The 27974-nt window shown below is 36.9% G+C and overlaps 1 protein-coding gene across 1 annotated transcript; it reads left to right on the top strand.

Moving 5' to 3' along the window:
- The first annotated feature begins 281 nt into the window (after nt 1-281).
- LOC106059217 (tyramine beta-hydroxylase-like) lies at nt 282-27489 on the top strand. The gene is made up of 12 exons (XM_056006402.1): nt 282-479; nt 13289-13478; nt 14404-14536; nt 15258-15392; nt 18916-19101; nt 20195-20358; nt 20837-20913; nt 21352-21518; nt 22473-22572; nt 23077-23268; nt 23831-24041; nt 27125-27489. Exons 1-12 carry the CDS (start codon nt 472-474, stop codon nt 27353-27355), a joined length of 1794 nt encoding a protein of 597 aa, XP_055862377.1. The 5' UTR covers nt 282-471; the 3' UTR covers nt 27356-27489.
- Nucleotides 27490-27974: the final 485 nt, after the last annotated feature.

Genomic DNA, 27974 nt, shown 5'->3' with positions numbered 1-27974 from the left:
CGACTACAACGTCATATGACAATAGAGGCGACTACAATGTCAATAAGAGAATAGAGATGACTACAATGACAATAAGAGAATTGAGGCGACTACAATGACAATAAGAGAATAGAGGCGACTACAATGACACGTACCATGAATGTATTAACAGTCTCATTACATTAATCAAAGTAATTTTGCATGTCTGAAGTTATGACCGGAGAATCTATTTATACCACAAGACTCATTCACCTTTCCCTTTAAATGGTAGGTCCTATGTACTCTACCCAGCTACTTGACGGATCCAAATCCCATTTAGAGTTGTGTTTTACAGCCATAAATAGTGCCGCTGTTTTTGTGTCACGCGGTCTTTTTTTTTTCAGGCCTGTTGATTCCTCACATTTCGAGACACTGTTGATATTTGTAATAAACTCTTCAACTTGAATCACTGTATAGACTTTCTATATTGTAACTTCAACGAGATATTAATAAATGTTCAGGTAAATTATTTTCTTATACACATTTTCATTTTAATCCCTAATCAAAAACTGTGTTCTGTTAAATAAATGAGAATTTAGCGGCAACTTCTGTTTAGTGATTGCTAATATTGGAACGCTTGATATGTTTCGAATGTTCCTCCAGAATTGAGGATTATTGTATCTTAAGCCCAAACCTAGGGTACGGTTCTAACCCGTGACAGTCCAAAGCGCATATTACACTACCAGGCAGCCATTTAAGTGTGCCTAAATACTTTAATTTTTCAGTAATATTTTTTAAATGTTTTTTTTTTACATTTCCTTCTTTTACCTTTTACCTTTACCTATCCTTTAGTCTGTTGGACCGTTGGGGCACCAGGCAAGATTTGTCGACCGTCTTTCTCCATTCCTCCCTTTTTTTTTCCTTGTTTAGAACCTCTCTCAATGGCAGGCCCGTCCATTCTTTAATGTTGTCCTCCCATCGCTTTTTCTGTTTGCCTCTTCTTCTTTTCCCTGGCACTGTTCCCTGAAGGAAGGTCTTTGCGAGCCCCGTAGATGTAATGTGGCCAAAGGTTTTAAGCTTTCGTCTTTTTACAATACTTAGGACCTACCATTTAAAAGGGAAAGGTAAATGAGTCTTGTGGTAACTATACGACAAGTAACACTTCCTTCTATTAGCTTGCAAACTCTTTATAGGTTCAAAAATTTAAAATAAGCAAAATATAAAAATTCATGTTAAAAGAGAAAAAACAAAAAAAAAAACAAAGCTTATCTAAATGGGAAGAACTCCATCCTTAAAACTACACTAGTATTAGTTTCCATTGTGGCTGTTAAACAAAATAATTAATAACTAGTAATTAATTGTCTGATTGGTTACTTTTCTTGTTTATTGATTCATTTCTTGTCTAAGTCAATGAAGAATTGAGCGAAGTTTCAACTTGGTCCGAGAATGGGTGTGGGAGAAACACGTGTACACTTTTTCCCAGACAGACAGACAGAGTGAGTGTTGATATAATAGCTGTAGAAACTGGCTGGAAACTGGAAAGTCAATGGATGTTTCGAAAACGGCTCTAACGATTTCCCAAAAAAATTGACCATTAATGTATATCTTTGAAAGCAACAACAACAAAACAACTACCTAACACAGTGAAAACTCTGGTTTGACCTGATCATTTTTCAAAATATAATCATCTTCACATTTAGTTGGGATTACGTCTTTTTTTTTTTGTATTTGGTGCGCAGCTTCAGCGGGAATTCCCGTACTAGACTCAAATGTTTTCGTGTTCAGTAAAGAGGTGAATGAATAAATAGACGCACATAAGTATTATGGTCATAGTCTACCGCAGAAATTATTAGCTGAACTAACTAAGAGTCAAGACTTATGTAACAATCCAGAAAAGTGTTTATAAAGGATAGGTATAAAAGCAAGATGTCGGGGTCGTTAGTCATTCCTAATTAGTCAGTTGTCATTGATCGTCACTTTCGTGCACAGCAATTAGTCACTGCGCTTGATTCCACTACAGCTATGATTAGTACAAGTCAAGTAAAGTGATTTATAGCTTATTGGCATTGCATTCTTCGAAGGGAAGATACTCTGTTTGAAGATATTCAAAAAAAAAATAATTTTTCACTATGTTTCTTCAGTGTGTTTATATACATGCACTTCCATACCTCCAAGTGTCACGTGACTTTGAAAGACAAAAAAAAAAGGTATTATTGATAGTGTAACAACACTTCGCTCAAAACAAATTCGTGACGTTTAGATTTTAGAAAACAACGTGACTAAGACAGTTACACTTCGTCCGTTTGCTTTTCATGATTGGAAATAACATTTCTTACCTGTGAGATTAAAGCAACGCACGTTATAAAAAAAAAAAACATGCTTACAGACAGCTGCCAATCGGACCATATCTAGTTATTCTAATATAGAGTTCAGTGCTGAATTGTGCATGTATAAAAAAAAAAGTGTGTTTGTGTGTAGACTACTGTAGACACAGAGAAAAAGGCAATCTTTGGAATATTTTTCTTTCAACATTTATTTCAAGTGCATGTTTTAAATTGCTTCAAAACATTAACTCCAAACACAGCTAGAATAACTGCAAAGCAAACAGTGGCGTATCAACTATGACGCGGAGGGGTTCATTGCGCCCTTGTACATGGCCATTATGGGCTCAAGAAAAGAAAGAAATTGTTATCTACAATATAGCCTACAATTCTTGATCCAGACCATTCACTGACTCATCATCACTCAATTCTCTTACTTGCCATGGACGATAAAATAAGACAATTTAACCTGTTCTTACTTAGGCCTATTACAACTAAGCCATTTTGATCGACAGCGCAGTGGATAAATTAACCAAAAAAAAAAAAAAAGACTTTTTATTTGCAATTTCTACCAAATATGTCTTTGAAAGGCGAAATGTTCAAGTCTAAAGTACAAAGCTACAATTCCTTCCGCTATAACCAATTTCTTTGGTATGTAATTTTCCTTTATTCCATATTTTTTTTTAAATGTATGATTATTTCCCACACATCTAGATCTTAAATCTAATTCTCCACTAGGTGTAGATGATTGTCAGAGTGACTGTGAGGGATCATCCTTAGATCAGTTTGATAACTAAATGTGTGTTTTGACATCTGTATGACGCTCTATCAACTGTGAAATCCAGCCAAACTACTGTCTGCGAAAGTTTAGCTTGAACTAAATTTGTAATAAGAATTAAGATCGCAGGGAAATCTAATACAAGGCTTTATTTAAATAGAACGACACATACAAAAATATTGAGAGAACAATACACTGCATCAATGTTGTGCACCTTCTCACATTACACAAACTTAAACAAGTATCAACGATTTCACCACATTCACCCCGCCTACACACGACAAGTAGCACTAAGCAAAAGCATGTAGTACATATTAACATAAATACTAGTCAATGTACTAGGATAAGTAACTATAAATCAATAAACTCTGTAGTTAGATCTGGTTCTTCTTTAAGTTGTAGTTGTTGCAATTTAGACTAGCTTGTACTACTGTCCCGAGTGACTTTTAGAGGTATGATAATTCCGAGGAAGTGTTTGAAGGTCCTCAGAGCCTTCCTACGGTTCTATCCTTTCATGCATGGACGTAGCCGGGGGGGGGGGGGGTTGGGGGTTCAACCCCCCCCCCCCGAAATGAAATCCCCCTTCGGTGGGGGGGGGGGGGAGTCGGAATTTAGTGACTGATTTTTTGCTTTGATTTTGTTTATTTTAGGTGCGATTTTAATACTAAACCATCACTTGCCCCAGCACAACCAAAGGGGTTTTGAGTTTAAAACCCCTTACCAGGGGGTTTTGAGTTTAAACCCCCCTACCAGGGGGGTTCGAGTTTAAAAACCCCTACCAGGGGGGTTCGAGTTTAAAAACCCCTACCAGGGGTTTTGAGTTTTAAACCCCCTACCTGGGGTTTTTGCAGTTAACTCCCCCTCTTCTATAAAACAAAACAAAAAAAAAATGCAAACGAAAATCCCCTAATTCCAAGAGCACAGTTAAGGAAGATTTTGATTTTAAAACCCCGTCTAAAATTTACGATAAACCCCCTCTTTAATATAAAAAAGCTAATTACGCACTCAAAATGTTATGAGCGTAGCTAAATGGGTTTTGACTCAGTTTTGAGTTTAAACCCCACTTCAGCGGGGTTTGAAGGTAAAAAATACCTCTTTAATAATAAAAACAAAGCAAATTATACACTCAAAATGTTATGAGTGTAGTCTAAGGGGTTTTGAGTTTAAACTCCCCTCCAGTGGAGTTTGAAGCTAAAAAGTACCTCTTCAATATAAATAAAAGAAAATTACTCACTGTAAAATCTATGAGCGTCGTCAAACGGGTTTTGAGTTTAAACCCCCCGCCAGGGGGGTTTGAGGATAAAAAATACATCTTCAGTGTAAGAAAAAAAAAGCAAATTATGCACTCAAAATGCTATGTGCGTTGCCGAAAGGGGTTTTGAGTTTAAACCCCCATTCAGAGGGGTTTGGTGCTAAAAATACATCTTCAATATAAAAAAAAGCAAATTACACACTAAAATTATTTGAGCGTAGCCAAGCCAATCGGGGGTTTTGAGTTTAAACCCTTCTTCTACAGAGGGCTTTTTTTTAAAGTTTAAAACCCCTCCATATGGTTTTAAGTCTAAGATCCCCCTACAGAGCATTTTGAGGTGGAAAACCCCCAACAGAAGATTTTGACGATAAAACTTCTCTTTTCGATATAAAATCTAAAGCAAACTACAGTCACTTAATTCCAAGAGAGTATTCAAGAGAGGTTACACATTTTTACCAGTGGCAGGGCTCCATTAATAAACTGCAGTGAATAGTCATCTACCGAAATCGAAAAACACTAAATGTAGCTCAACAAAGATGGCTAAGACAGATTTTAGGAGTCAGTTATAGAGATCGGGTCTAAATCAAGGAAATCCTATGCCGAACTGGGAGTCGACCCCTTAGTAAGATTGTGAGAGAACGACGCATGAGGTTTGCGGGACATGTTCTCCGACAAAATGAATTACGCATAAGAAGAGTTGCAATGATATCCTAGTACAACTTGACGTCACTCATTCATGGAGGTCCTCAGAGCAGGTGGGAAGAGGCTTCAGACATTACCAGTAACAGATTTTTATGGAAACTGCTTGACGTCAAATGCTCCAAACGGCGTGGGAGGGTCTAAGTCAGTAAGAATAGCACATTAGGTTTTTGAAATAAAACTTTTTAATAGCAGGAAAATGCAGTGTAGATACCTCAGAATATGCATTTTGTTGGTTTTCAATATCAGAAATAGTGCTTGGCGGCGGGGCTTCGCCTAGCGCTCCCCCAGACCCCCTTGCTAGTAATGGCGGGGAGTCTACAATTTTATGGAATCAGCTTAATGGCAAATGCGCCGAACGACGAGGGAGGGTCTAAGTCAGTAAGAATAGCACATTAGGTTTTTGAAATAGAACTTTTTAATAGCAGGAAAATGCACTGTAGATACCTCAGAATATGCATTTTGTTGGTTTTCAATATCAGAAATAGTGCTACAAAAATACATATAATTTTTTTTTCGCCGGGGGGGGGGGGGGTCGGAGGGGGGGGAGAAAAAAATTCCTCCCCCCCCGAAAAAATTCCTGACTACGCCCATGCTTTCATGTATCACCTAAAGAGTGTTGACTGTTACTTCAGCCTCTTCAACTTATGCAGGACTAACTGTATTCTCACTCTGAAGGAAGAACGATGGTTCTATTGTTGTTGGGGAGGGGGTGGAAGCCAAATGAATAACAATGGCGGACAACTATTTCCGTTTCCCGTTGGCTTACCCATGTCCCAATATGTCATTATCTACTGCCACAAATTCTTTGAACTCTTCTTTAACAAGTTAGGAGGCAGAGAAAATGTTCACCACTAAATGGATTTGTTGAAGACTTGAATTTTCAACTTCCAAACTTCCATTTCCATTCATAAAAAAAAAAATGAAAGCCAATAGAGAAAATGGAAATAAATTCTTGTGGCTTAGAAACGTTCATTAAAAAATATAAAGTTCAACAAGTGTTCATGTCGTTCTTGTTTGACTTCAACTCCATTAGTTTTTTGGTTTTCCTGTCTGAACCAGACAACCACATGCCTGCTCTTATGGCACAACGAAAGAAAAAGCACTTATAAGAATTTTGTCCTAGTTTATAGAATAAGATGTGGTGTCTTTGATTTCAGAGTATTAAGTTTTTTTTAAAGTTACATTGTGTGTGTGTGTGTGTGCAATATTGTTATATTTTTTCCGTACTGGAGGGGATTGTCTCTTACTCATGTTTAATGTTTATAGATGTATTGTGTACATATTGTTTTATATATAATGTGATTATATTTTTGTTTGTCGTTTTGTTTCGCCCTATTGAATCACGTTGTTTTTTAAACATTTTTTAAAAGCATATTTGCATCCTGATTTATCGAGAAGCACTTTTGTTTTTCTTTTATTTAAACAACAGCCATACAAAACAAAAATCAAGTTTACACCATTGGGAAAACACTGACTCATAACTTGACATTCAGTTAGTAAATAATCATCTTATTCATTGGATTGTATGCTGAACATAAACCTATGGTACAGAAAATCATTCTGTATGGGCAACTCGCGTCTTGCTTAAAAAAAGCTGCTCGCCCCCACCTCCGTTAAGTTGATGTGATAAAAAGAGATTTAAAATCAGTGAACATTGATACTGACCATTGGGAAGACATAGCTCTAGACCGCACTAGATGGAGAGAGACGGTGACCAAGAAAGCTATGGACAGCGAGAAAACATGGGCCTCGACTCTTGAAGAAAAGCGTACCATACGAAAATGGCCAGCTCCTGTACCACCAAAGCGAAAGCCACCTTGACCTGCAATATATGTGGACGGGAGTGTCTCTCCAAAATAGGGCTCCACAGCCATATGAAAACAGTGTTCGAGATGAACCATAGTCGTGCTACGACTGAAGGAGGCCAATATATATATATATATGGCAGTGCTTTTTTGTTTTGTAAAAAAAAAAAATAGGTGCCGGTACTCAGTGATTAGATGCCGGTACTCGGTAGTTGATTTCCTAACTTTTAACCACTACAAATTAATAATATACGTTAAAATACAAGAAAAGTAATATTTTTTTCAAAAAGGTGTCGATACGCCGTACCGGTGCGTACCATCACAAAAAAGCCCTGTATATATATATATATATATAAATATAAACAAACGTTTCGCATTAGCATCTTCATCATTTTACTCTAGACCTTCTTGCTTTGAGGTGCAGTGACTGGGCTCGCAACCCAAGTTCTCCTCTCTTTCTTTACCAGGTAACAAACCTTTTATCAAGAGAATGACCTCTTTCTGATGTTATATTATATGTCCAGCTGATTGAAGTAAAATACAATGGATATAAACAATATAACTGAAACGTAAATGAATACAACACTTTCTCTTGTTATTGTCATGTTTTGTTTAGACTAAATATTTAACTACAAAGTCTAGGAAAGAAGTAAAAAAAAGTCAAGTTGAATAGGTGTAACTCTGTCACCCAGGCATGACCATGAGTAAATAACCCAAAAATATGTGACCCGTACTTGGCTGTGGGTAGGTGCGGTTATGCAAGTGCACCAGGTTTCGTTCCACGTGAGAGATTTACCTGAATTTGTTGGCGTCACGTGTTTTTCAACGCTGAGTGACTCTCAATAGAAAACTTGACAAAAGTCAATAGTGACAATCATGTGATCGTCTCATGACACACATACCGAGTTCTTGTATAACTCTAGACCCTCATTGATTTTGTTTTAGTTGTATGGCGTTTGTTTTGCTATTGAAACCAAACAATAAAAGTCCAACAGTCAAATTTCTGTATAACAAACACAAGTATATTTTTAAAAAAAGCTCTTAATTTATAACGCTGCTATTCTGTAGAACAATACAAGCCAATGGATTAACACAACTACAATCTCTTAATCACAGAACATCTTTTTACGTGTAAGTCCGTGCCCTATAGATTTTTAAAAAGAATTTTTTGTCAAGTTACAAGATTAGATAACAAGAAAAAACTAAAACAAATTACTAATAAAAAAAAGCAACGTTTATACGATATGCAGTTGTATCAATTAGTTTGGGTCTGTCATGTAATTAAAATGCAATAGATCTAAACCAACAGTAATAAATAAGTGCGATTACAAATATTTTTACCAATTGTTTTTGTTTAGCGCAATTTCATGCTTTTAGCTTTCTCAATTAGCTTTGTTCCCATCACTTGTCTGGACCAGTTGGAAAGGTGGGGGTGGGGGGAAGAAAGGGGTACTGGGCGGATTTTACTTTAATTGGCACAAATTACAGAGAACACTTCTTGCAGAAGAAAAGCGTCGGAGAAAAAAAAAGCAAGGCCAATGACACTAGCGCCAGCTGAATAACCTGCCCAGTGTGAAGCCAAACATTCCGGGCTCACATAGGTCTCACCCGAGAAGGCTCAAAACCCCAGTGCAAAGCTTTCCGCCCCCTGGATGACAAAAGTGGTCATCATCGAACCACGATGGACGAATTATATATAATTAAGTCTTAAAATGACCAACGGCTAGTATTCTAGTTAATATTTTATGTTAGATGTTGGCAGCCTATATGACTTGGTGGGTCATGAAATATATAAAAACCACATGGCGGGCCATATGTAAATTTATCTTGCAATTAGAAATAAGGACACATTTTATTCTCTCTTAGTCATTTTCTAGTTAGTTCACTTGGTAAATAAGTACATGCATGATTTTGATTTATTTAATATGTAGATGAGGAACTAATTGAACAATTTTTGTTCTGTAAAATTTAAAATATTATCTACAATGTCTGCTACAATTAGATTATTAATTTTCACGCAAATTATATATCTATATATAGTAGAGTCACTATTGCGGAGCAGGCATGTTTGCGGAACAGTTCGTCGAAATTAGTTAAAATCTACTTTTTTTTTGAAATTTTCTGCTAAATTACTGTAACGGTACTGCGCATGGTCCATTTCTCTACATTTCCAATATAAGGGTTTTCCTTTCACAGCAGAAAATTAATTTTGACTCCAGGTTAAAGTTGACAGGTGTGGAATCGTCCATTATTTTTCACGTACCAGGAGAACCGCATAGGCCATGGCTTAAGGCTTTTTAAAAATGATAATGACCCATCACCCGCATGATACACATATTTTTCGGTTTATAAATGGTTGAGAAAAAATTTCATTTCATAGCTATCTACCAGGAATTCAATTTAAAAAAAATTAGGAGGTGTTTATCCTGTTTTTACCTTTTTAAAGATAGTCACAATTGTGGAACACTATAGATGTTATTTATTTGACCTGCGCATTTACTATCATTTAGCTTAATATTTACATATTGATTTAGATATCGGAATTTAAATATGAGTTTGTATTAGTATACACAAATTTAAAAACATTTAGAGAATAATATTACATATAATATATAATTTATGATTACCATACGTCCAGCAAAAAGAAGACAAATCATAATACCATATATATATCATGGGCGTAGCCAGGGGGGGGGGGGTTTGGGGTTCAAACCCCCCACGAAATAAAATCCCCCCCCCCTCGCCCGAGGGGGTCGGAATTTAGTGACTGATTTTTTGCTTTGATTTTGTTTATTTTAGGTGAGATTTTAATACTAAACCATCACTTGCCCCAGCACAACCAAAGGGGTTTTGAGTTTAAAAACCCCTACCAGGAGGGTTCGAGTTTAAAAACCCCTACCAGGGGGGGTTCGAGTTTAAAACCCCTACCAGAGAGGTTCGAGTTTAAAAATTCCTACTAGGGGTTTTGAGTTTTAAACCCGCTACATGGGGTTTTTGCAGTTAACTCCCCCTCTTCTATAAAACAAAACAAAAAAAAATGCAAACGAAAATCCCCTAATTCCAAGAGCACAGTTAAGGAAGATTTTGATTTTAAAACCCCGTCTAAAATTTACGATAAACCCCCTCTTTAATATAAAAAAAAAGCTAATTACGCACTCAAAATGTTATGAGCGTAGCTAAATGGGTTTTGACTCAGTTTTGAGTTTAAACCCCACTTCAGCGTTGTTTGAAGGTAAAAAATACCTCTTTAATAATAAAAACAAAGCAAATTATACACTCAAAATGTTATGAGTGTAGTCAAGGGGGTTTTGAGTTTAAACTCCCATCCAGTGGAGTTTGAAGCTAAAAAGTACCTCTTCAATATAAATAAAAGAGAATTAATCACTCCAAAATCTATGAGCGTAGTCCAAGGGATTTTGAGTTTAAACTCCCCTCCAGGGGGATCTGAGGATAAAACATACATCTTCAGTGTAAGAAAAAAAGCAAATTACGCACTCAAAATGCTATGAGCATTGCCAAAAGGGTTTTGAGTTTAAACCCCCATTCAGAGGGGTTTGGTGCTAAAAATACATCTTCAATATGAAAAAAAGCAAATTACACACTAAAATTATTTGAGCGTAGCCAATCAAATTGGGGGTTTTGAGTTTAAACCCTTCTTCTACAGATGGCTTTTTTTTTAAAGTTTAAAACCCCTCCAGATGGTTTTGAGTTTAAGATACCCCTACAGGGCATTTTGAGGTGGAAAACCCCCAACAGAAGATTTTGACGATAAAACTTCTCTTTTCGATATAAAATCTAAAGCAAACTACAGTCACTTAATTCTCTAAGAGAGTATTCAAGAGAGGTTACACATTTTTACCTGCAGTGAATAATCATCTACCGAAATCGAAAAACACTAAATGTAGCTCAACAAAGATGGCTAAGATAGATTTTAGGAGTCAGTTATAGAGATCGGGTCTAAATCAAGGCCGAACTGGGAGTCGACCCTTTAGTAAGATTGTGAGAGAGCGACGCATGAGATTTGCGGGACATGTTCTCCGACAAAATGAATTACGCATAAGAAGAGTTGCAATGATATCCTAGTACAACTTGACGCCACTCATTCATGGAGGTCCTCATGGTAGGTGGGAAGAGGCTTCAGACATTACCAGTGACAGATTTTTATGGAAACAGCTTGACGTCAAATGCTCCGAACGGCGCGGGAGGGTCTAAGTCAGTAAGAATAGCACATTAGGTTTTTGAAATAAAAATTTTTATTAGCAGTGTAGATACCTCAGAATATGCATTTTGCTGGTTTTCAATATCAGAAATAGTGCTTGGCGGCGGGGCTTTGCTGGTAATGGCGGGGAATCTACAATTTTTCCACTAACTCATGGAAGAACCTATTCTAGGGCACAATAAACGTCTTCCGAAAGAATGAAGGGTCAGAATGTAATAAAGATTATGTGCACACACACACACACTTATAAATACATATAATTTTTTTTTCGCGCGGGGGGGGGGGGGGGGGCCGGGGGCGGGAAGAGAACCCCCCCCCCAACCCCCCCCCCCCGAAAAAAAATCCTGGCTACGCCCATGATATATATAATATTAATATAACAAAAAAAAAAGAATAAAAGAATAGTTTGAAAAAAAAACTTGTAAGGAAAATCAGGGTAGTGTGACGTCAAAAACAATTAAAGAAGAGGTAGAGAATCTAAAAGTGACAATGTGTTGTCTTAGGCTTTAATAAAATAAAATTAATGTAAAGGATAAGGAGTTCAAGTATTAGAGTAATAAAATATATGCTTTATATAGGCTTTGTTCCGACATTTTTACCGTGTTCCGCAATTGGGACTTCTTTAAAATCCTGTTCTGTAATTGTGACTGACCATATCTCAGTCGATTTGAATGTAAAATTTAAATATCTGTTGAAAAACTAAACAAAGCGTCTATTTTTATCGGAAAATGGATGGGCGATGCCTAGATACTTTTAGTTTTTCCATAGGTCTAACCATTACGGAGTCAAAAATTGAAAACTAAAAGTGGTTGCAAACTGTTCCGCAATAGTGACTCTACTCTATATATTGTTATAAACCTGGTGGTGGCACAGATGGGGGTAGTGGTGTGTGTGTAGTCAGCCGACGTAAATCGCCCCAGGCCAACGGTTGACGAGCGGTCAACCGTGACGAGCTACAACGGTCAACCGAGATGAGTGTCAACATGAAGGTGCGAGTAGGATCGGCGTCGTGAACAGAGCTCAGGAGCGTCACGAGGGATGTAGTCATATGACCACCCAGAATGGTCGAGCGACGTTCTGCCCGGTTCTAGAAGGCCAGCAGGGACCCTATATAAAGAGCGAAGGTATCAGAGACGAGTCAGTCACAACTTCCCGATCTACAGTTCGTTACAACGGCTCAGTACAATTCCGAGACGAGACAGAGAGACCAGTGCAAGAGTTGATACGGCGGCACGGCTAGTAACAGGAGAGATATTTGTACAGTCTTGTGTTACGTGCTGCCAATTGTACAGTATTGGCTGTGATTTTATTGACATTAAACTATTACGTTATTTGGAGCCCTCAGTTGTCAAGTTCTTTCAGTTGGTGGTGCAAGGTGCAGTTTGCAGAGAGCCTGCATAGAGAGATTCGTAACAATATATATTGTTAAGACGTGGAATTGAACTAAAGAAAATATCTCATCGATTCTCAGATCGCTGGTATCTCTCTTATTGCAGAAGCACAATCCAACTAGGATCAATCAATATCCCCGATAAAAAGAAATAATGTCACAATCTCCAAATCAAATTTACATATCCCGATTCACTAACACAATAGAAAACAATCCTCAGTCAAGAAATCCAAAATCATCACTAAAGTTTCCTAACACATTTACACACTAGTTAAGGTCATTTACGCCCAAAAGCATAAGCAAAAATCACCTTACTTTATTCGTGGAAAAAATAGTCAGGGAGGAACAGGGTTACAACAATATGTATATATATAATATATATATATATATATATATATATATATATATATATATATATATATATATATATATATATATAATATATATATGTACAGGGCTATTGTTGTGACGGTACGCACCGGTACTGCGTACCTGCAACCTTTTTGAAAATTTTTTTACTTTTCATGTATTTTAACGTATATTATTAATATTTAGTAGTTATAAGTTAGGCAATCAACTACTGAGAACCGGCACCTAATCAATGAGTACCGGCACCTATTTTTTTTTTACAAAAAATCACTGTGTATATATAATTTTATGTATTCACGTTAAGTATTAAATGAGTCCACCACATGCAAGTGAACATTTACTAGTATCGGGGCTGGAAAAATTTGCGGCTTTTTTTTTATTATTAAAAATCTCCACAGAATGAATGACATGAAGAAATACGAACCAGCAACCTCAAAGATACATTTACGTCATTAACTATGTTTTTTTTCTGTTCATCTTTATTTTTTTTTCAGATTTCTGTTTGTGGTGCTGTTTGCGCCCGGCGCCCTTGCTTACAGGAGCTTCAAATCTAAAATCCCTAACGGGGACGCTGTGCCTCACCCTTGTAAAGCCAACACCCTTTGGGAAGGAGTTGGCCACTTTATTGAAGGTGGTACTGGACCTCGAAATCCATTCGGTGTTGACTTTGCAGCTGAGAATTTTGTGAGTAGAGTTGAGGCACTTGTGCTCCAATAGAAAACTTTGTACTTGAAGTTGTTTGCTGCTTTGACTCTTTGATGATAGTGTTGTTAGAAGTAAAGTTCCCCTTCAGACCTTGCGATCTATAGGACAGTTAAGGTCATCTGCTTCTTCGGCCAACGTTTATCGAACAGGGTGTTATGTGGCCAGCACAACGACCAACCGCCATCAGAGTAGGGTGGAATCATGGGCTCCCTAAAAATCCAGAAATTCGAAATTCCTGTCTTTGTCGAGATTCGAATCCAGGACCCCAGGTGCGGAATCCAAGCGCTTAACCACCATGCCCTTTGGCATTGCTGAGTGTTAGTGTATATGCTGAGTCTGAGTGTTTTTATAACTGTTGATAGAGTAAGAATAGAGTGTTGAACAAGTGTTGATTAAGTATGCGTTGTAGATACAACTGATTAAAGATGAAGTGTTGTTGTTACAACTGTTGATATCCTACTTGATGAACTACAAATGAAACCTTTCTCCCAATACTGCGCGAACACTTTCCGAGGTAATAGAACACCAGAACGACTTCCAAGACACTGACGAAATGAATGTGAAAGATAATAAACCAAACACTTGTGTAACTCCCCTTCCTGATTAACTTGTAGTATGGCCGTAGTGGAGAGTGCATTCTTCTTTGTAATTGGAAGGCCGATTAGGATGACAATATAGGGTGTGGCCGGCTGTTAAATAATAGTAGTTTCAAAGCGAAGCATTTGAAGCTCTACAGGGCTTTAGTATATCACTAGTAATGGCGCTTATAATCTTCGCCATGACGACCCATCTATGATCCAAGTATAATAGGATCTAATCTGTATTTGCACACTACACATTTTTTTTTGGTTTAAAGTTGGCTTAGTATTACATAACTAAACTACTTTGCATATGTTTTCCTCAGGCCTGGACTATAACTTTGTGTCGTAAAGACTCGGACGGTGATGGACGTACCAATGGTCAAGAGTTAGGAGATCCTAACTGTACTTGGACAGAAAATACAATTCCCACGCAGACATCTGGAATAAGTCACCCGGGTATTTCTTTTCTTTATACTATAAGACAAGGCTGCAGATAATTTTATTCCTTTAATTAAAACTAAATTTTCTACCTCGATTTAGGCAAAAATTCCTTTTTTTCTACTTAATTATTCTTTTATCACTTAGCTGGTCTAAAGAGATTATTTTACCACTTCTTGACCTCGTAATTCCACAGGGACACATTACATTACCAAACTATGTCATGAGAATAGTTTTGTAGATCACTTTCATCAACAAATATCCTAGCAACACATGCATTTCAAGAGGAATCATTAACAATTGTCTTTTTTTAAAGTGCTTCTATCATGTCTATTAGAGATTTGTATAAATTGGATCCTAATTCATAAATAACAAGTTTGTGTGTGTGTTTGTTTTCCTTGGACAAAATACAGAACTATTGATGAGCAATACATTTTTAAAATTACATAGTAATTTTTTAAACCTTTTTTTTAGCATTGTAGAATAAAATGAACATTTTAAATGAAGAATGATCAGATTAGGAATTGGGATTAGCCATTAGTGTGAACAGAAATAAATCAAGGGGCTATTCCAGATATTATCAAGTCAATATCGAACCGTAATTTAGTTTTCCTTTATGCAAACTATTGCAGATATTTTTCTCTTAAAATTTTCTATAAGTTTGGCCATAGAGGGCGTATGTAGCATTTTCCATATTTCAGAAATCTGTGGTGTACAACAACCTTTGATTTTTTTACAGGTATTTGTGACCCATGGGATTCTCCGACGTGTCTTCTGAAAAATGTAACTCATGGAGTGTACAAGACACAAGGAGACTGGCTCCGTGCTGTCTGCAAGGCTGGGGACTTTGTTTGTCCCGGGAAAAACGAATCAGGTCATTAGTTGAATCATTTATATAATTATAAACACAAGTAAACACAAATGACAGTTGTATAAATAAAAGCTTTGTCGGTTGTCAAGTTCTTTTCAAATCTATCAAATGTTGAAATAGCATTAGGACTTCTGTTGTTTTGCAGTAAATTTGATGTAGCTTATTGTTATAACCCGTTCTAGCTCACTCAAGGTATCACTCAGGTCCAAGCATTTAATTATTTTAATTACTCTATTTATCATCAATTTTACTAATTTAGCCAATCAAGCGCTAAAAACACAACCACCACCCCTCCAATCCACCCCCCCCCCTTGGCACCGATGTCACATTTCACATTCCTATCCTGAAACGTGCCACACTAGACTCTTGACAAGAGCACACCCCCTCTACCTTTCTTGGCGGACATCCGTTGACACCCCCTCCCTCGTGAGCGGCTGGCCCACTTCAAGGAGCCCATTCAACTCAAACGCCTCGGGTAACGTTGATCAATGTCCAGGTGTAATCTATCTTGCCCTGGCCACCTCCTGTCCATCTCCCCCTCCCGTTCTCTGACCACTTGGGCAGAAGACACAGGGACGCGAGCCGACCGATTTCCTGGTCTTTCAATTCGCGCCTTCACGCAATGTCTATCCCCCGGAAACTCTCGTCTCGATCAAGCGGAAATTCTATATCAAATGACGCCAGATAGTTTATACCACCTTTGCTGCTTATCGCCCAACACCATTGTTTCACCCCCTGCCCATCTTTAAATGGACAAACCTTTCGGCCCGAGAGCCATTCACGCTCAAGAGCTGTTTTGGAGCGGACACACTTGCTTGAGCTCTACACAATTTTCATTACCTTATTTCACTTTGGATTGGTGCTTGAGAACCATTTTACTTAGTAATGTGTATATTTTGTGTATTTATTTACTGCATTATTTGTGTACATATTTGTGTATTTCTTATCATGGATAATGTAAAAAGATTACTTTATGTTTATATTTTATATCATGACTTTTATGGCAAGATGTCCAAAGTCATCCCCTATATCCGAACTAGAATACATTGATAATTCTTACCATATGTATTTAGCTCTTTAGCTATTATTAATTTATCGCTGATAAATTATCGCTCAGCACGAGCCCTTAGAGTATTATTATTAATTGAATCCTTGGCAGGGAATTATAATAACATTTCTGTAAATATGTCTTATTACTAAGTATGTATTTACTATCATTCCTTGGTAAGGAATCCCGTAATTATTTATGTATTCTATTTGCCAGATATGTTGGCCAGGATGTATTACTTAGGTAAAACCATGTTATTTAGTTGTTCTCTAGTTTGGAGACTTTGTCCCAGCTATGTTTAAGCATGTGTATGTGAAAGCATGGGCTAGTATCAGTCGTTGATCTCCCCTTCCCTTTCATCTCATTTATCTAAGCAATGTATGTAACTGCTATTCACAGTAACTGGTTAACATCACTTGTATTACCTTATCATTTATTACTTATTAGTTTTGTGATTCCCCTTTATGGGAGTTCCCATTATTATTTTTACTTCATTTCATGGGTACAACATTTATTTGTTAGTTCCCTTTGCTATTTATGAAACTAGCTTATAGTTTCTCTTCATCATTCTGAACATGTCCTTCACGGAAAGGCATCTACGTCTCAGTAGTATCATTATGGCTAAACCGATTTGTACATCATGTCGTTGCAGCTTTTATTTATAGGCAACATCCGTCTGAAGTTTTAGCAAACTAACGCTGATACCAGATTTGTTGGCACCAGATCTGCAGATACCAGCCCTGATTACTCTTCACAAGTGTCCAAGCAACAAGCTAGCCACAGACTCGTCACTGGCTTGACTAACAGTAGCCGCAGCTGAGCTCTGCAGCTACGAACCGTTGAACTGCACCCGGCGCCTGGATCTACTATGCCAGACCACAAGCAGACAGCGTCAGCACCAGCCACACTCGTCTCACCAGTGCAGCACCGGACTCAAAGATAAGCAACCAGCCTAATGACACTCAGACCACTTGGTTCTCGAATCTAATGATGATAGACTTATACATGTAAATACGCTAGATCCCATCCTAGCTATTGTGCTACTGTACAGCATTTCACCTTTTAATTATTTCTAATGTATAATAAACTGTACATAATTTTACATCTTATTATTTGTTGCCTGCATTATAACGCTGTCCCTATAGATTATATGTGCAAGTGTGAGTTCTCAAACTATAAAGACCCCTATACACCCTTAACGGCCAATATTTTAATCCACCTTGTCACACTCATATTTCATATCTTTTTCTTTTATTTGATTTCTCATGGCCTCTTCGAAATTTTCGGGACGTTTTGTGCGTTTAAATAATAATTAACTTGCCTTTATATAACGCATCTTTAGAGCTATAACACACTTGATGCACAATGGCCGGATGCTTTTTATATAATATATATTAATAAGGCTTGTCTTCGAGTCCGAAGACTAATGAGGAATGCAGTATATCCCATCGCTACGCAGCCCCAGCTGTGACCTGCATATTTTGCCACATCCAGGGCAAGCATAACCATTGTCCGCCAGTGGTAGACTAAGATTTTCTTTTCGCCGTCTGCTGTCTTAAAAGAGTTTCTGTGGGGCACCTCTGTTATGTCAACCACCTTTTAGCTCACCAAAAAAAGACTGCTTTTGGCATACATTCGTCCCCCATACGGGATACGTGCCATGCCCAGCGTAACTGTCGGACCATCTTTGTCTCACAGTACTTCAACAACTCCACAATCTTTGTCTCAAAGTACTTCAACAACTCCACAATCTTTGCCTCAAAGTACTTCAACGACTCCACAATCTTTGCCTCAAAGTACTTCAACAACTCCACAATCTTTGTCTCAAACTACATCAACAACTCCACAATCTTTGTCTCAAAGTATATACTGTACATATTGGCATCTTTATATGACGTGCTCAATGGGATATAGTCCAATCTCTTTTAAGGTTTCCGAGCTGCTCAGCAATCACAACTCAACTGGTGTCGGGACTCGAGGTAGCCAACACATCCCACATTTATTTTCTTCTGAAAAAGAATTATATTTTTTTGGTAATACACAATTTAGTTCTCCGGAACCAAATATATCTAATACAATGTTCTCTATTCCAGCTATAGGCATTTCTTGTGGGCTTATGGGTAGCATTGTTAATTATGCTTGTCTTTCGGATTCATGACTTCGCACGCTCTCTCCGACACTGTCAGGGTAAAAGCATTGATGTCCAAGCTATTTTTACATACATTTCTGGCACGCGTGTCGCTGGCCGATTCCTTTTCTTATTTTTTTTAACATGCCTATTCGCTGCGATTAAGCAGAAGCTTTGAGGGTCGGATGGCAAAGCTAAAATTGTCCACAGGCCATAGGTTAGGCATCATTTCAAAAATGGAGAAACAATCCAATGTTCACTAAACAATTTGTATGCTATAACCGCGGGGTATTTAAGTGTTATAGATTCGTAATATTGTTGTTTTCATGTTGTTACTCTGTCCTACGTAGGTGTAAAGAATGCTGCTCTACATGTACCAACGAACACAACGGTGCCGCCTAAACAAACTACCTACATGTGTCAAATGTTTAACCTGGAGACCCTTCTGCAGAACGGCACCTATCACATGGTCGCTGTGGAACCTATCATCGGCAATGTTGACGTCCTACATCACATGGTTCTGTTCGGGTGTGAAGGTAAGTGGTCCAGTCACGTGACTAGTCTTTCAGATTTTCATGTCGAAGATTTCGAAGATGATTATGATGGTGTCTGCAATAGGGTCCGTTAAAGACCGCTGTTTCTCACTAAAACTAAGGACAGTCTCACACTACTATCTCATAATAAACATTGAGGTGTCATTCAGGTGTTAACTCTCATGCGTCTAGAGTTGCCCGACTCAACTCTAGCGACAATTACAAAGTAGAAGAACTATTAACTTCACCTAATTACCCTAATTCAGAGGTTCTCAGACTTTTTTTTTGATCTGGGGACCCCTTTATATAGTTAAAACTTGCCTACGACTGCTTAGTGAAAAAGCTACATAAATGCATAGTATGTAATTGAGTTCGTTATACGTAATACACATATAAAACAGCAGTGAGGGGTGAATTATTAAAATTATCCCATCGGATAAACTGGTTGTTATCGAAGACGTTATTTTAATTGTATATTTTTTCTTATTTCTGCGACCCCTTACGTTCGTCTCAAGGATCCCTTTTAGGTTCGCAGACCACAGTTTGAGAACCACTGCCCTAAGTCATGTATCTGTATTTGATTGCACTAGGTATTATTATGGACAATTCTCTTACTGGTCGTGTGGTATGTTCACGAGTCCGAAACTTTAGTCCCGAGTTCTTGATTTTTTGTTTCGAAATATTTCGAGTAACTGACATCCACACTTTGACGTCTTAATTGGGACTAACTTTGAGACAGAATATGAATGACATGACTTTTTAACCATAAGTTCATACGCCTCCATTTTAAAAACATGATGGCAAGCCGACACAAAAATTGATGGACATTCTGGACAAATCCAATATAGACTGTATAGTGGCAAGATTTTATTATTTGACAACTGTGCTGTTTGAGGCATCTATCGCATCATAATCTGGTGTAAATCTCCGGAGCTAAACCTAAACTCGCACAATTCAGCAATCTTTTCTTATTCTTTGAACTTAGAAAATAATGACCGAGTGATGAGCTCAAAATAACTCCAACTAAATGAAAAGTAAAGATTCATAAAACAAAAAATTTCTTCGCTTCATGTGTCTCTTTGTTTCTCCTCGACAGACTCCCAAGAAATGATTAATGGACCTTACGAGTGTGGGATGGTGGCCAGTCCAAGTTGTCAAATGTTTATAAGTGTGTGGACAGTTGGACTCGCTGGAGATTGTGCTCATCCCTTGGCTGGTATAAAGCTGGGTCAAGGCGGATACAAGAAAATCGCCATTCAGGTAGGTCATAGTCAGTACTTGGAAATACTACTCAGATGAAACAGGATAATTGAATATCTTTCACGCGCAGTGCATCGTACATATCTGACAATATTAACTTAAACTTAATTAAAATTAAACAAATTGAGAATTGGTCATTTATCGCATGAATATAAAAAGTGTTACAATTTTATTGTAAAAAAATTGCTTTTATTTATATAATGTAATGGTAGAAAACACTTGATTTTTAGATTGACAGACAATACATCAGAAACATTCAAACTGTATTCAATATTATCTATTCTTTTAGCAACCTCCCCTGTTATCAGAGCACTCTATCTTAATCTTACACGGTATAATTGATTATATTTCAGTTTATTTATTTATGTATTTTTCTGTTTTCCATACATTAAAGTAATGGAAGATTTCAGTGGGTAAAATCAATAGTTTGTAAATATTTATGTTGCAATTTAAGTGTTCGTTTTTTTCTAAAAACCAGTTACACTGGAACAACCCAAGCAAACGATCAGACTGGGTAGACAGCTCTGGAATGAGGATATACTACACACCTCATTTGTAGGTAGCACTTATCTTCTGATTAGCGTGTAGTTTATTTTTACGAATCCCATCTAGTATTTCAATGTCTTCACAACCTTTGCCAAATAGTATTTCAATACCTCAAACATTTTTGACTTATAGTGCTTCTATAGTTCAATAATCTTTGCCTCAGACTATTTCAAAATCTCCACGATCGTTGCCTCAAAGTACTTCAACAACTTCACAATCTTTGTCTCAAAGTACTTCAATAACAACTGCACAATCTTTGTCTTAAAGTACTTCAACAACTTCACAATCTTTGCTCAAATTACTTCAACAACTCCACAATCTTTGCCTCAAAGTACTTTAACAACTCCACAATCTTTGCCTCAAAGTAATTCAACAACTTCACAATCTTTGTCTCAAAGTACTTCATATTGCTGTTTTACAAGCTGTTTTTTTTTTTGTTGTTCCCAGGAGAACGTACGACGCAGGAATTATTGTGGCTGGCGCCCAAGGTTTCGTTTTGCCCCCTAGACGGGCGTCGATAACAATCACAAGCACATGCACATCTGGATGTACAAGAAACTTAATTAAAGCACCAATCAATGTCACAATGGCATGGAATCATATGCATTACGCCGGTCAGTATTTAATTCAAAAAGGACTGGTGTTAGAATACATTTTGATTAAATAATAATATTTTTTGATATAATACATTGTATATATTTAATATAATTACATAAAATAATTTTTTTGCTCATAATTTAAATTTTTGCTGTAAGCATTGTTTCACATGACCACGCCAACCCATTTGCGACCTGCATATTTTTCCACATCTGATGCAGACAAAGCCATTTTCCGCCGCGGGTCTCTATTTTTTGAAATAAAAAGCCGGTCCTGGAAAAAATCCCGATAATTGTCTTTCCCTGTATAGGCCTTATATACTTCTTATATACAATAATAGAAGGTTTCATAGACTATTGTTAGTTTAACATTTTTATAGAACGACCTAATTCTATATATATGTCTAATCTCCCCTAAGGTTAGTACATCTTCTAAATAGAACAAAATTAATCAACTACGACTAGTTTTTAACTCATTGTTTAATTTTTAAAATTAACTCTTTCTCTCCGTAATTATTTACCACATTCTGGTGGAATCAACGCTGGTATCGTCAGTTAGGAGAGAAGGAGTTAATTCGTGTTTTCTCAACAATAATGAATAATTGTGAAAAGTTTCAACTTGATCCGAGACTGGGAAGTGGCAGACATAGCGTGTGAAAGTTTCTCCCCAGACAGACAGAGAACGTTGAAATACACATTGTAAAAAAAACGTTCTGTTTACGTTCTGTAACCTTGAAACATTTAATCACGTGACATCTGCATTGATAACATTTTATTATTTTACTTTTCCATTTTCTGAGTCCCTTTAGAAATTAAAATTCTCTTTCGAGATGGGAGGGGGTTGACAGCGGGTTCCAACTCGGGACTATCGTCACTTGCAGTCCGATGCACATACCACACGACCAGGTAGCTGAGTCAATGAATAGTTACTGTTACATTCCATAAGTTCCAACTGTACGTCCACACTTTCAGGTGTTCAAATGAGCATCGAAGTGAAGAGGAACAATGTCCACTACCTTTATATGACCAATGACCCAGTGTACAGTTATGACAGTCCACAAGTCTACACATAGTATGTTGTTAGTCATTTTCGATTTAGTATTTTTTTTTAGCTTGCTATTTGTAAACAGCTTTTCTAACACACACACACATCATTATCATCATCAACAACATTATCATCATCGTCATTGTAATCAAATCATCAACATTATCATCATTGTAATCATTATCATCATATAGCATCATCATTGTAATCATCATAATTTTCATCATCATCATCATCATCATCAATATAATCATTATCATCATCATCGCAACCATTATCATTATCATAATTATCATCTGAATATCATCGTAATCATCATCAACAACATCATCATCATCATTATAATTCACCATTTATCAATATCATAATCATCATTATAATATCATCATCATCGATGTGGTCATCATCGTAATCATCATTAACATCATCATAATCATCATTGAGAACTTCATTGTGACCATCCTCATAAATATCATTATTATCATAGTCATTGCGGTGCAGTTCCTCTTAATTATCTCTTGTTTATTTCAGTACCAGTCAACCGATCCAACTGCTGCCCGGTGATGAGGTGACCACAAGATGCACCTACACTACCGCCAACAGAAACAGCTCCACACTTTTTGGCGAGGGTACCTACGATGAGATGTGTTACGGTTTCATTTCTTATTATCCTAAAGACAACTTTTGGGGCGGCTATTGTCTTTCTGGAGGACAAGATATTAGGTTCGTTATATGTACGTCTGCCTTTACTAACAGTGGCGTTACTTGGTGGCTGCGAGGGGTGCGGATCGCATCGATTAACTCCTAGTACATTATGAGATGGGGCGTCACTAGGGGTGCGAGGCGACGGTATCAGCTGCACGGAGTATAGCCTGCCTTGAAATGTTAATAACAATGAGTGCAAGGATGCGGACTTACTAGATGACACCCTACAGAGGATGGCACTTAAGTGGAAATAACTTCTTTTTTGCTAAAGAAAGAAAAAAATCAATTTTTTATTTTTAGAGAACAATGAAATAAAAAAAAATAGAATTCGCGTATATTTCATAGCTAGGTATCGGTACATGAGGGTAGTTGTCTCTTTATACTATAATTCGACAAAAAAGAGAAGTTTAACTTTTTTTTTGGGGGGGGGGGTAGGGGGTTAGTTTTTGTTTATATGTTAATTAAAAAGTCAAAAGTTAAGAATTTAAAAAAAAAATGGAAAAGGGGGATGGCATGTGAAGTTAACAGTCACTCATCGTCTGCTACCGATGATGATTACAATTTCTTCCCACTTTTTCAGTTACTGCGACCAGCAACAAATGAATGACCTGGGATGCCCAACAATGATGTACTACTTTAGTGAGCAGTATGTTAATGGGTCACTGGAGTACCGAGGACTTGTCCAGAACTGTCAAAGCTTTAGTCCGTGTCTGGAGGAGTGTGTCCAGTACGTCGCCCAGCTGACGCAAAGCAACGCGTGTTTTAAAGGGGACGTCTTTGAATTTATTAAGGTAGTTTTTTGTTTTCTACTTTCCAACTTTTACGTCTTTTTTGTTTTATAAAGCTTATATCAACTCACTCTGTTTGTCTGTCTGTCTGTCTAGTAAAAAGTGTGTACACGTTATTTCATCCACACCCATTCTCGGATCAAGTTGAAACAATTATGGGTATTAGTATAGACAAGACATTAATAAATAAAACAAAAAGTAACCAATTAGTCAATTAACTACTGGTAATTAAATTAATAATTTTGTTTGATATCAACAAGGGAAAAGATTTATACAGTATTCACAGATATGGCTAAATGTTTTGTGTTTTGTCCCCTTAAATAATGCACGGTAAGCACAAAAGATGGACATTGCAAGGATCACAACGTTATTACTATGTAAAAACAAAATCACATCAATATTTCATAAACTGACGTCGTTTCATGTTCCATGTAGGACATTTCGTGAGAAGCCACAAACTCGATTCTAAGCGTTCTATCGAAGAAGACATTTCACTACGTCCAATGCAATTCTAGTCTACACGTGTGAGAGACGTTTCCTTACTAAGTATAAATCAGCGAATATTTAGAAGTAGGCTTACGCATCGAAACTCGAGCAGCGACCAAGACTTAGCGGCTAGATCTCATGGGCGTGGCCAGTGTGGGGGTGAAGTTCAACCCCCCGACCCCCCCCCCCCCCCCCGAAATGAAATCCCCTCCCCCACAGCTCAAGAGCTCCCCCAGACCCCATTGCTGGTAAGGGCGCGGAGTCCACAAATTTTCCACTAACTCCAAGAAGAACCTATTCTAGGGTATAATAAACGTCTTCCGAAAGAATGAAGAGTCAGAATGTAATAAAGATAAACACACACACATACATATATAAATATATATATATAAATAAAAAATCTCTGCCCCAAATCCTGGCTACGCCCATGCTAGATCTAGTACCGAAGCAGGACGTTTTCGCAGAGCCGTTTTGACGCAATGGTCATTTTGGCGCATCCGTTTTTGCGCATGGGTTATTTTGGCGCGAAATGTTTTGATAACATTGTTTATGTTTATTGTATTATTTCTATAATTCAGAATGATACATATCTACGTTTTGTGATGTGTAGCTGTGTCTAACGTATGTGTCTTGTAGAGAACAAGAGACATTTGTGTCCCTTATTTTTTGGGTATTTAAGTTTGTTGTATACTTTCTTGTTAAATTATATTACAACGTAAGTGTTATTTGAAAATTTCTCAAAACAAAACAAAATTATGATAGAAAAAATTTTATTCAAATTTAAGTAGAAACGATAATGATTTGTTTAATTTGTAACTACCTTCAACTCAAACTAATTGATGAATGCCATCGTGTGCGTGTCGCAATCTCACGTTTAGTTTATGGGGCCGGGGGAGGTATGTTACTGTCATGGTCCCAGGTCGAGGTCTGACCTTTCATACTTTGTCTACATTGTACATGTTTTGAATGTTCCCTCAGAATTAGAGGTTTTAACATCCTCATACAAACCTGCGGAGGATTGCGACGGGAAGGGTTTGAACCCGGGACTTTGAAGACCACATATCTAGAGACAATACCACAAAACCAGGCAGTCATCCGTAGTTCACACTTTGTCCATTAACCAACTAGTGTCATCATTTATTTCATGTCTATGCAAGTTTGTATTTCACATCGTTTTCTGAAACATTTTGACTTGTGCATATTTGTTTATTAAGAGGCAAATTTTATTTAAAAAAACAAAACAAAAAAAAACAACAACAACTAAAAAACAAAAACAATCTCCAGCTCTATATTTAAAATAAACTCGGTATAGGTATTGTCTTCATTCGTTCGTCTTTATCTGTGTCGGGAGAAGTCTAAATACAAAGCACCATTACCAAAAATATATTTTTTAAATAAAGTTATCTCTTAACTAATGTAAATATTTTTTAAAATGTCTTTTTGAAATAGAATCCAATATATGTTATCCAATGCTCTTGGCAGAACACACATATAATTTAGGGGGAGAGGAATGCAGGTCATTACCATGGTCTCAAGTAGAAATCAGACTTTTTATATATTCATGAATTAATCAAAACCTTTGTCAAAATACAATGCGGTGGATGGGGAATCAATCTAAGTGTTGTTAAGTAAACATGCTTTTGACAGTTTGCTTTGTATGTGTGTGTGTGTGTAAACATATATGTGTATGCCTGAAGTGACACTCCGACTGACATCGTGTTCTCTTCTTAATTTTATTCTCATTTGGGGGTGCGGCGGGCATGATGGCCTAGTTTCTAGTGGATTCCGAACCAAAGGCTCGCGAGTTTGAATTTAGTAAGAAACTGGGCCTTTTAAGGTTGAGATTTCTGTGGCGTTAGGGGGTCAGCGTAATTCTAATGGGGAAAGCAAAGGCGATCGGTCGTTGTGCTGGCCATATGACACCCTCGTTGACCACAGAAAGAAATGCGCTCCATTGACCATAGGCCCTGAAATTGAAATTTCACAATGTATTAACTTTTTTATTCGAATTCTATGAAAGTTTAATAATTAAAAAAAACGCGTATAAAGAGAAATAGTTTGTTTTTTGTAGCCCTCTTCTTATAAACATTTGATTTTACTCTAAACATTTCAATTTACTTTTCTTATAAACATTTCAATATACTTTTCATATAAACATTTCAATTTACTTTTCTTATAAACATTTGATTTTACTCTAAACATATCAATATACTTTTCTTATAAACATATCAATATACTTTTCTTATGAACATTTCAATATACTTTTCTTATGAACATTTCAATATACTTTTCTTATAAACATTTCAATATACTTTTCTTATAAACATTTCACTTTCTTGTTCTTATAAACATTTCAATATACTTTTCTTATGAACATTTCAATATACTTTTCTTATAAACATTTCAATATACTTTTCTTATGAACCTTATAATATACTTTTCCTATAAACATTTCAATATACTTTTCTCATAAACATTTCAATATACTTTTCTCATAAACATTTCAATATACCTTTCTATTAAACATTTCAATATACTTTTCTTACAAACTTTTCACTTTCTTGTTCTCATAAACATTTACATTTCTTGGGTCACTTCAGAACGATATGTTGATGTCTCATCAAGTGGGACGCGACCTGATGGCCAGAATGGCCTCCTGTCAGACGCAGGTCTACGCTTTGTTACATCCAACACCCACCACTGGCTACCCACAGCCAACAACCCTCAAGTACACTGATACTGATTTAGGCAGCGGACCATTCGCCACAGCCTCATTGACCACGGCCACGTCATTTGTTATTCTGTTAGCAATATTTGGTCTTTTAATGTAGTTCGTGTCACTAATTGTTTAACTGTATTTTTAATTTAATTTAAAAAAAAAAAAGCCTGTCCTTTTTGTTTTTGTGGTAAAGTTTGTTTTTTTCTATTTCTATTACAATTAAAGATCAGGATCTTTTCTAAAAAATGACTTTTGTCTCTTTTGTGTGAAGCAGTTTTAACTGAAGATTACGAACTAAAATAAATTTACGATATACTTAATGTTGGAGGAGGCGCGGTGGCTGAGCAGTAAAGCGCTTGGCTTCCGGGTTCGAATCCTAGTGAAGACTGAGATTTTTAATTTCAGGATCTTTGGGTGCCTCTGAGTCCACCCAGCTCTACCTGACATTAGTTGGAGAAAAGTAAAGGCGTTTGGTCGTTGAGCTGGCCACTTGACACCCTCGTTAACTCGTTAACCGTAGGCCACAGAAACAGATGACCTTTACATCATCTGTCCTATAGACCACAAGGTCTGAAAGGGGAACTTACTTTACTTTTTAATGTTTTGAAAATTTTTATTTTTAGTTGAATTTAGTCTGATTTCCAATAAGAATTAATTTCAATCATTGCTACTCTTGATCAAAGATTTGTAGGGCAACAACATAAAAAAAATGCACACAATTTATGAATAAA

Source organism: Biomphalaria glabrata, chromosome 12 (genome assembly GCF_947242115.1).
Source record: "Biomphalaria glabrata chromosome 12, xgBioGlab47.1, whole genome shotgun sequence".
NCBI classification, from domain to species: domain Eukaryota; kingdom Metazoa; phylum Mollusca; class Gastropoda; family Planorbidae; genus Biomphalaria; species Biomphalaria glabrata.
The sequence above is the reverse complement of the archived record's forward strand: the minus strand, read 5'-3'. Positions and strand labels throughout refer to the sequence as shown.

Excerpts from the sequence above, each read along its gene's own strand:
- LOC106059217 (XM_056006402.1), top strand. Across the intron at positions 15,393-18,915 it reads TCCCGGGAAAAACGAATCAG|GTGTAAAGAATGCTGCTCTA; the intron begins GTCATTAGTTGA and ends TGTCCTACGTAG. Across the intron at positions 20,914-21,351 it reads ATATACTACACACCTCATTT|GAGAACGTACGACGCAGGAA; the intron begins GTAGGTAGCACT and ends TGTTGTTCCCAG.